This window comes from Eupeodes corollae, chromosome 1, assembly GCF_945859685.1.
Source record: "Eupeodes corollae chromosome 1, idEupCoro1.1, whole genome shotgun sequence".
Taxonomy (NCBI): Eukaryota; Metazoa; Arthropoda; class Insecta; order Diptera; family Syrphidae; genus Eupeodes; species Eupeodes corollae.
This window is the reverse complement of record NC_079147.1, coordinates 243,671,197-243,682,076: the sequence shown is the minus strand read 5'-3', so window position 1 is coordinate 243,682,076 and position 10,880 is coordinate 243,671,197. Positions and strand designations below refer to the sequence as shown.

The 10,880-nt window shown below is 32.4% G+C and overlaps 1 protein-coding gene across 1 annotated transcript; it reads right to left on the bottom strand.

The window, feature by feature from the left end:
* Positions 1 to 31: 31 nt before the first annotated feature.
* On the bottom strand, positions 32 to 10,669 carry LOC129949507 (venom serine carboxypeptidase-like). The gene is made up of 6 exons (XM_056061019.1): positions 10,420 to 10,669; positions 10,006 to 10,314; positions 9,619 to 9,905; positions 713 to 874; positions 526 to 645; positions 32 to 457 (listed from the first exon to the last, which is right to left on the bottom strand). The coding sequence occupies exons 1-6, from the start codon at positions 10,667 to 10,669 to the stop codon at positions 62 to 64; spliced, it is 1,524 nt and encodes a 507-aa protein (XP_055916994.1). The 3' UTR covers positions 32 to 61.
* Between the last annotated feature and the right edge of the window lie 211 nt (positions 10,670 to 10,880).

Genomic DNA, 10,880 nt, shown 5'->3' with positions numbered 1-10,880 from the left:
TAGATATAATTTTAAGGAAAAGAAAACAGACTGCATTTCATATTTTGTATTTCATTTTACTCTACAACTTGTTTGTAAAAAATCTATCAATCAAAGTCAAGCAAGCTATTGGCTGATCTGTTGGTACCATGTGTCCTGAGTTAAGCATTGAAACCTCGTAGAAATTTCTAGCCTTAGTTACGTAGCCATGGAGCTTTCCATTGACCGTGAAAGGTCGACGTGGAGCTGATTTGTATTCATCAGCGCCAGACCATTGCATCTTGTGGAAGGAGTTTTCTGACAAAGGATATGCCACAATGAAGTCCCAATTACCATTGTAGTACATGATACGAAGTCCGGCGTTAAGGAGTCGTTCGGTCCAGTGCATTGCTGTTGTCATGAAATCATTGAGGAGATGCGTATAGACAGTGTTTGGTCCTGAAAATGGATGACCACCGACGTGTAAAGCCTCTCGAACCTTGAAAAGAATGATTGATACTCTTCAATACATATTTAGAAAATAGCGATATACAAATAAGTACTTACTTGAGGTTGATCAATAAAGGCTTTATACGGGAATAGATCCATTGATTTAGGTTCTCCAATATTGTAGAGATTACTATAGTTGCTATGAACAGTGAAAAGATGCAGGGTTGAATCCCAATACTGAAAAAAAAATCATTTTCATTTAGAAACAGATATCAAATTTGAATATTATTGGTTACGTTCTTACAGCTTTGGCCAACTTCGGTTGATCAATATACGCTCGAATAAGACTCTCTGTTAGCTTCATTTCTTGATGACCCTTTCGACCTATCAAACCCAATTGGTATGCAAAGTCTGAGTAGTCCACCATGTTGTAAGGATCTGAAAAGGCATTTCCCAGAGCAAGACCCTGCGAATGAGAAATTCATTTAATAGATATCAACTTTTTATTTATAAGAAAAGAAATAACTATTAGTAGTTAAAGTCTTATTAAATATAAATCTGATGGAAACTTTGAAATGTCTCCTCTTTTGTAATTTGCGACTTTAAACAAGTTTCACAACCGATTTTATGTTTGGGCGATGAGAAAATAGTCGTTTAATACTTGCTTTTGTAGATAAATATAGGATTTTCCAATAAGAGGTTTAGTTTTAATATTAAAAATAATAGAGTTAATTTATTGACCAATTTGTGTAATTAATATGATTAGTGGATAATCGTCGCTAACGAGAAAAAATTCATCAAAATCTTAAGTGATAATGGTTATCATTCAACCGAAATTCGAAGTCTCCTTTTAAAACACAAAATGCAAATTCCACGAGAAAATATTGATGAACCCGTTAGAACGCACCACGTCCCAAGTTTATCCGACAACTTCAAAAAATTGACAGAGGTTTGCCTTGCTTTCAAAGCAAACAAAACACTTGATCATTGTTTTACTAAACTAAAGACAATACCTGATAAGAACAAACAAACAGATGTTATCTACAAAATTAACTGCAATGGTAAATCAAATGCATCGTGCAACCTGTGTTATATTGGAACCCTAAAACTAAACATTTCTGAGAAGACAGCCCTGACCAGTCACAGCATTGCAAGCGGTCATTCTTCAAAATTTGACGGCGTGGAAGTTCTACAGACAGAGAAATAAACAAGACACACAAAACATTTCTGCCGTATATAGCTCTCTTCTTTCTTTTCAAATGTCATTTGTGCTTTATTCATATTTAATAGTTTTATTTTTAATTTATATTAATTAATATAATCAAAATTAAATTTTGTGTCATACTTTTCTTGAATGATTAAACTTTATTGCATTTGTATCCCATCGATCTTACTAAGATTATTTGTATATTTTTTTGTGTTATTAAAGTTCCCCTGAAGAAGGCAGCAATCCCTGCCGAAGGGTTGAGGTTAATTGTTTCAATGCAAAAGCAACAGCAACCAAAAATACCGACGAAAAACTATATTTATACTAATCAAAATTAAAAATAATATGTACAATGCAAATGCATGTTTATTTCATTATAAAAAGAAAGGTATCTTATAGGCGATAAAATCAAAAGAATTTGGCTGACAATTGTGATCACCACTTCGAGAAATAGCAATCTTAGAAAACTTTGTTTGCAAAATTTTGATCGTTTCTTTGACTGTTTGGCATGTAGCCCCGTGTCGTTTTGCAATATCTTCTAGTTCCGGCCATAATCCATAACTATTCATCATATAGGTAGGTAATCATAGTTGTTCCATCCTAATTTTTGAACAAGTAAGAAATGTAGAGACTTTTGAACAATTATTCTCGAATTTTTCCAAAAATTCTGCAAAATAACAAAACTATCGGTATAACAAAGCTGATGGTTGACTTGAGTTCTTGTCTTAACTGAACCTTAGAAGCCTTAAGACCTACGTCACTTTGTAGCATTTCAAGTATCAACTGGTTTTGCTACACGATTCCGGTGTATGGATTTTTCCAGTTTAAATTTCTAAGACCACATACATATGTAGATTTAGAACGTATTTTCCCATTTTTGCTGACATAAATCGAAAAACAGAGTTTATGGTATTCGATTTCTCAATAATTCTCTATGGCACTATTTAAAAGGGTTAAAAAGAAATGCAAAACTAATTTGATTGTTAAAATAATTAGTGAATTGTGTTAATATTGCATTTGCCGGTTCTGTCAAACCGTCTTCAAAAATTCTCAGAAATCGTAGAAATATTAATTAGCCAATCATGATCATGAAACAAAAAAGAAAATTAAGTTGGTCAAAAAGAAAAACTCTGTTGTTTATTTGCTTTTAAAAAATCAATAAGTTTTGCATATATTTTAGAAGATGTGCTAACACAAACATCATGCAAAATCACATTGCAAATTTGTTTACCGAAAGAATATTAATAGCTTGAGAATTAAGGTTTCAAGGTTATTATTTCAAAGAAATTTTTCGAACTTGAAACGAAGTGAATTTCGATATTAGCGGTTTTCAAGTGATTTGAATCCGACAAAAACAATTCGACTTGAGGAAATTGTTAAAAATACAGTAGCTTTTTCACTTAAGGGAAATACATCTCTACTTCTTTATATAATGCAGTTCGTTGGTACGAAGTTGCAGCTTATACTTTGTAGTTGGGGGAACAACCGACAAAGCTTTTAAATATTTGAATAAAACAATGTTCTTTTAAAAAGGAACACGTTCAAAAACTAAGCTTTGACAAAACTATATTATCGGGAACATCTTATCACAAGGAAATGCAAACCTACAGCTAGCTGTATGTGCATCAACACAATGTAAATTAAAACCACTTACTTTTATGTTTACTTATGTAATTGAAAGAGCAGATCAAATAAAAACTTAAGAATTTATTCAAATTGTGACAATCAACTGAATTATTTATTGACTGATGTGATGTCACTTGAAGTAATTTCGAAAAGTATTCGAAGTTATGAAATCTAGCGACTGTTAGAAGCCTGAAAACAATTTCACTAAACTTTCAATTTACATGTAGATTTCATATCACTCGATTTTGAAAACCTAGCTGTATATTTAAACAATTGACGATGAATTCAGCATTGTTTTTTCAAACGAAAATAGCGAACCAAAAAGTAGGTCTTGGAGATTGCTAACCGATGCACTTACCTAGCTTAAACTTATTTACAGATGTCAACGTGTACGTGACAGAAAATGAGATAAGAATGTCAAGGGTATAGATCTTAAAGTGACAAGCTTTTCTTTTCTTTTTGAACCTCTTTATACGAAGTGAACGTTTTTTGAGAAATTTACTTAATTTTAACCAAAAGCCGGTACATTTATTTGTCAAGCATAAACAAGCTCATTTGTAGGAAGCATATTTCCTAATACCGCAGTCAAAAGTGACTGATTTCAGAATGACAGATGTCAAAGTGGCAAGATTATGTTATTTGATTTTCAGGAGAGCAACAATATAAAAAACAGTTAGTAAGCGATATATTATTTTGTGAAGTATTCTACATGACTTAACTTTTCTATAAAATGTTCAAACTTACAAAAAACCGAAATGTTATAAATTCTTCTCAGGTTAGTAAAATACAAAAAGAATAAATTAAACTTTTGAAAAATCGGTTAAACTATTTCTGTAAAATAAAAACAATATAAAAACAAAATATGTACAAAAGTTTAGCACTTTCGTCATTGAACAGAAAATAACAAATGGAAGTGGCCCTGAGCTATCAAGGAAAATAATTTCGCCCATTAAAAGCAATAGAAAAACTGAAAACTTCATTCTGGCTTTGTTTGTGCATAAGCCAAGCACTCTATTTCGCCAAAATTTTAGTTTTTGAAAAAAATAAATCCTTAAATGAGAAAGTATAGTTTTGAATAAGTTTAAGGGCCTTAGGCCCTTATTACGAGAAGGGAATCGAACGATCGACTTAAAACGACCGATTGAGAAATCCAATATAGAAATTAAGATGGGTGAAGTTCAGGGTGCAAATGGGTTGATATCTCTTTTTTGGCTTTGGAAGTAAATAATTCATTTTATACGAAATAAGTCATTTTTAGAAACGTTCGCTTCGAGTCGAACGTTAGGTTCGCTTCTTGTACGAAGGGCCTAAAAACCAAAATAATTTATTTCTATTGCAAATATGTAGGCAAAAATAGCGTCGCTGTACGAGCCGGTATCCTCTTCTATTTGTAATTATGTATTCAACGTATTTTTCTTCTTCGGACATGTCAATAAATAATAAAAATATTAAAAAAAAAAAAACAGTAGGAACTACTTCGTTTAAATTTTTTTAATTGCAAATTTCTTAATGAACTTGTCAAATTTGATGAATTAGCTAGATAAATAAAAGCAGCAAAATTAAAAATACCGTTTATTTTGTGAAACGGTTCATTTCAAAGTGCCCTTTTCTGCTATAGCAGTCAAAAAAAAAACTTACGACGAGGACGCATAAGCGCGAAAATTCAAAATCTTCTTTATTTTTCAGCGAAAAAGAGTGTTTTTGAAGCATGTTTCAAATTGTCAAAATAAAAAATGAAACCTTTTAATGAACTTGGATGAATTTATTTTTGTTTTATCGATTACAGTATTTTGGCAAAATTCAACTGCAATGTTGTTAAAGGCTTGATTTTTGTTTAACCTATATATTTTTCTTCCTAAAAAGAATTACGAACAAAAACTTTACCAAAAGAATCAATTTATTTTTGCAGGGTCTACTGTTTGAAGTACATTCTTAGTTTCTATTATTTTGTTTATTTTCATATACCCACAACAATTTCTTGTTGTAGCTAATAACCATAAATAAAATTAAAAACTTCGAAAGATTGCTCTTGAATAATAAATTTGTATAACAGTAATATTTTTAAGAATTCTAAAATTTATTATTCTACCATTATTGATAAAATATTCCGCATAGACCCCCGCACACAACTAAACTAATAAACCTAATAGATTTACAATGACGACAATTTTGACGCAAAGTATATTGAAATTTAAATATAAAATTGTATTTTCTTAGATTTCGTATTCTTAACTTTACTGAGACCAATTTTTGCCTTTTGTTTAGAAAGAATTTAATTTTTTTCATTTGGAAATATGATTTTGTATTGTATTTATGCGAGAAGGCGGTACTTATTGTTGGTATGTGCCAAAGCATACCAGCGTAGATATATTTTGTTTGTTAATAAATAGAATTATTGTAAGATTAAACAAATTAAAAAAGGGTCATTCATTTTGTGGTTTCAATTTGGCAGCGCTTGCATTTGACACCTGTCAAGCTTAGTTATCATATAATGTGTCATATAAATTATCAATTATTTTCATTTATGATAAAGGACTCAAACGAAACCATATCTCGCGCATCACGCGTCAAAATATATACTTGCAAAGCAAGCAATCGGTAGGGCGTAACGAACGCTCCCTGGAAAATATAACTTTGCTTTTAAATTGAAGAATAAACAACCCGTTTATTGTAACGATGTGAGGAAAAGTTTTAACGAATATCTACTAAAAACATTATTTGTCTTATTCTCAAATGTATTTAAAAAGCAATTAGAGTTTTTAATTAATTTTGGGCAGTATACTCACATTTTAATGATTTTGATGAAAATACTTGCATATTTTTAAAATGAATGATTTACGGGTCTTGGAAAAAGTGGCCATAAAAGCCATACAAGATCAAAGCAGTTCGTATCGAAAGTGGCAAGATATTGCTGAAACATCTTGTATGAAGTCATTTTAAAGGTTGACGGGAAATGAAGAGCTGAATATATTGCTGATGCGTCTAATTCCCTGTACAGAACAACTTACAGCAGATTAAATCATAACCTTGCAGAGAACAACTATTTTAGGATTCCAATAATGTCCGTGTGATTTCTATGATGGTCAGAATACGTAGTCAACTAAAAGATTTAAATTCCATTCCACACAGACCTGAGTTTTCCCTGGAGTGTAATATGTGCAACCTATCAGAGAGAGAGGATATTGCCCACTTCTTGGGAAAAAAATGCCGCATTCTCAGAGAAATCAGAAGGAATGTATTTAGAAAAGAATTTCTATCGGAAGATCAAGTGATAAGTTTATTGAATGAAATGGATGTTGTGAATCCTTACGAATTTTTCAAAACTGCGCTTAGATATACATAGAAGTGCTATAATGAATGAAAAAAAAAACAACTATGGTAAATGAGGGACTATTTTGTTGAAAACAAAAGGAGAAAATGGAAAATTGTTAATTGAGTCAAGAGTATGTGAAAATAAATCGGGTCATTAGATTAGAAGCACATGAAATAAATGAAAGTAATTGTATTTTGTTATGTTTTTTAGTTTTCATAAGGTTTTTAATATGTGCTACCACCAGCCTTCAAAATAATTTCAAAAATTCTGTCTTTTAAGGATTTAAAAAGAAATTCCAAGTAGACCAAAGAAATCTCACTCTAGGCCAATATGATACCATGAATAAGCGCTTCCTATCATCGTATTGCTTTCCTTCCTAATCATGTACCTTACGTGTAAGCTATCCCACACATTTTCAATTATATTAAGGTCCGAGGAATATAGTGGCCAAGGCAGCAAGTAGAAGTTTTGGTTTGCAATAATGGATTTTATCTCTCGGGCTGTGTGTATGGGAGCCTTTTCCTGCTGATCAATCCACTGAATAAGGATATATTGGGGAATACTGATTCCAGCACGGCTTTGTATGTTTTCCTAGTCATTTGGTATCTTTGACTACCAAGTCTATAGCGCCATACAATACAATTGAACCCCAGACGATAACTCCTCCTTCTTTGCTATGGTGACGGTTTAAAAATCACTACTCTCCTCAGGTGATGGAAATAATAATTATAACCGTCTGGCATATCTAGGCTTAGTTGCAAAAAAATAACCTTCCTCCAATCATTTGCAGTCATTCCATTTTGCATATCCCAGCTTATGTGATCTTTCTCCAAACACAAGCGTTGGTGCTTCCTTGCGTCATTAAGTGGTGGTTTTTTTCTTAAGCTTCAGGCGCTTTAAGTGTTTAGCATGGCGAATCGTGCATTTAGCAGTGGATAAGCTGGCTTTAACATTAACTTTTCCCCTAGTTTTAGCTGCCGATAAAGCTGAATTTTACGCTATTTTAAGGATTCTGCGTGTTTCGTGAAGTCTTGAGGCAGAGGAAGTTTTTTTTTATAATTGTTCGAGTAAGGCGATGGGTTTTCAAATAATTATTGACACAACGATCACTTCGATTTTTTTTCAGGCTCAAGCAAAGCATCAAAGCCCTTTAGAGCAATAAACTTTATTCTTTTTCTTTCCTTCACTGTGACACTGTCAAACATTTTTGTTGCTCATTTCTGTTAACACTCAATCAAGAACAATTAGTTTATAAATTTTGCGGTTTTTTCGAAAAATAGTGCATGCACTTCACAAAACAACGTTGATTGTTTCACTGCTTCTAATCTAATGACCGGATTTATTTTCGCATATTCTTGACTCAATTAACAATTTGTCATAAAAGCGTCCTAAGCCAAAATTTTAAATTTTGTTTATATTTTAACAAAATAGTCCCTCATTTACCATAATTGTTTTTTCTAATCTATCATGTAACTAATATAAACATTATTTTTAAGTTTGAATGATAACATCTTCACACTCAGAAAAATGTGATTCAACATTGGCACATTTTAGCTCCAATAATTAAGGTTTTTCTAAAGTGTTTATTGTCAAAGAAGAGTCATTAAAAATTCATCTATACGAGTCAAAAACACTCTTGGTGCTTTTTTTTTTATATTAGAATTCCAGAATTAAATACTTCTACTCCATTATTCAGCAAATCAAAAACATTTGATCAGACATTCCTTGAATTTGTTTAATTCGTAAAATAAAAACTGTATTCATTTTCTAATTAAACAAAAATCTCATGAAGCGTAGATTCGGATTCAAAACGTATTTTGGGGAGGAAAGCTATTGAATTAAAGAAATCATATTATTAATTTATTTTGTCAACAATGGGCAGGTTCAAATGACATAAGGGGCTTGAAAGTTAGGCAAGTTTCTAGTATCTGATTGGCCATCTGTCAAAAAATTGCCTTCCAATTTTGCCAACTTTATTGGAAAGTTAACTGGAAACTTATTCAAGAAAAAACTCCATAACTATCAAGTCAAGTCTACTTATGTCAAAATAACAGTTGTGCATGGTTTTTCGTTGAACTGAAAGCTGAACTTTATTACTCTATGATTTATTTATTTTCTTCACAATTTCATTAAATGCTTTGTGGAAGAAATTCTTGTGCATCTGAAAAAAAATAATTAATTTTTCTTTACAATACAAAATATAAATCGTGATGGACTTGTAGCTTGCCTGAAGAGTGTTTTGTAGACAATAATGTTTTTGGAAGTTTCTTTTAACTTTAAACTTAAAGTAGAAGTTTGTGAAGTTAGGTTCTGAATTTAAAATTTATGACACCTGAAAAACTAACTAGTTGCCTTGGTCAAAATTTACGTTCAAAGAATGAAGTTGACTGTAAATGAAGTCTTGTTTTATATTCCATAACCTTAAACTTAATATATATTTTTGACCATTTCCATTTGAAACTTAGTATAGATGAATCGTTTTTAAAAGTGCTCTCGAAAAATACATACTTTGGAAAAATTATGAAATTAAGAAGTCATACGATTCTTCATTTGACAACATTGTTAAACATTACATCATTTTCAACTCGCAAAAATCTAATCTATCAAAGTTTATCTGAAAATTACCAAACAATTTGTTTGTCTTAGATCAAATATCAAAATTAAAATTTCGTAACTTTACTTTAAAATCGGAAGAAAAAATCAAATATTTTGTTTTTAAAAACGAATAAAATTGTTTTCAGTGTTCCGTATTTTGGTTGCTTTCAAAAACTTGTCTAAATCATAAAAATTCACTTTTTTCAATATCGATTTAATTCCTAGCGAACGTGCAATAAAGAACCTCACCGAATATCCTATTTTTCATCATGTCTCAAAATATCTAGTTTCAAGTTCTATATAAATTGATAATTAAAAATGATAATCAAAAGTTATTACCAAAAGGATTGTAATTTATGTTACTAGCATTTTAATAGATATGAAGGTGGCGACATAAAGGAGGACATATCAAGTTAATCATGTGCGTAAATCATTATATAAAAACTTATTATAAAGCACTCAAACTCACCTTCAAGTTTATCTTCAAATAATTCTGGGGTATTCCATTCTGTTCATAAATCACATCCGCTATCGCAGGAATATATTTCCCAGCAAATGATTCACCCGCAATATAAAAACTATTCGTCTGCAACGATGGAAACAATTTGAAGAACTGCACCAATCCAATATACAAATGCCGAGCCACTCCCGATATATTCTCACAATATCCATCCGTACCCGTAAAACTAAATCCCGTCCCAACTGGATTATCAATATACAGCATGTGATACTTCTTGTGCCACGAATAGGGATTATCTACGAGTACATAAATTATAAAGTCCATAAAGCCGGATGGAAGTTAGCGTCTGAGTCCGATGTAATTGCACCACTTAAGTGATGTTAATGTAGTACAAACCTTTTAATTTTGTGCCGTCCACAAAGAAAGGTCCATTTTCTGTGAATAACGCCATAAGCGATGATATTCCTGGTCCGCCCTGCAGCCACAAAACAACAGGTTTTTCATCGTATGCATAGTTGGTGGTTTCATTAGCTGACAGCTTCTTCAGATATTCATGATCGAAGTCAGTGTCCTCAGTCTCGCCTGCATCCGCTTCATCGTCGAGGTCATTTTCGCCGCTCGCAGCCAACATACGTTGTGACCCTTCGGCTGGGAAGAACCAGAAGAATAGATTCGAATCTCGTTCCTCATCAACTGTCAGGTATCCTTTATAAGATCAACATCAACAACAGCACCAATAACAACAATAAAGAAAAATGCTAAATGAGTGAAAGTATTGACCATGAATTGCACGCTGAGCCTTTAACCAACCAGCATAACTTGTCGTGTTGAGAAATAAGCCCCTGTCGACTTTGGCCAATTTCCTGGCAGTCGACTGCAGGCCGGCTTCGATATATGGGGTCAGCAGCAGTCTGCCATCTTCAAGATCGATTTTATTGAAGGTGTGTCCGTCCGAGGGGAATTTCGGTATTTCAAATGTCGGAAGAAGTTGACACCGAACCGTAGTGATAATGACAAACACGCACATTAATCCCAACACCAACTCTCGAAGTTGTTCCATCACGCGTAATAATTTGCACTATTTTTTGTCCAACCAACGATAAGTTTCAGGTGGAAGGAGAATGTTTACTCCCGCGTGGTAAGGCTTCGACTGCCTTTGCGTCAGAACGCACAATAATCTTTATATGGATAACAATGGATAGATGGACTGACGATTTTTCCTTTCCTATTCCTCCTTCATAACCTGTACCGCCGGCCGCTCTCCTATATCT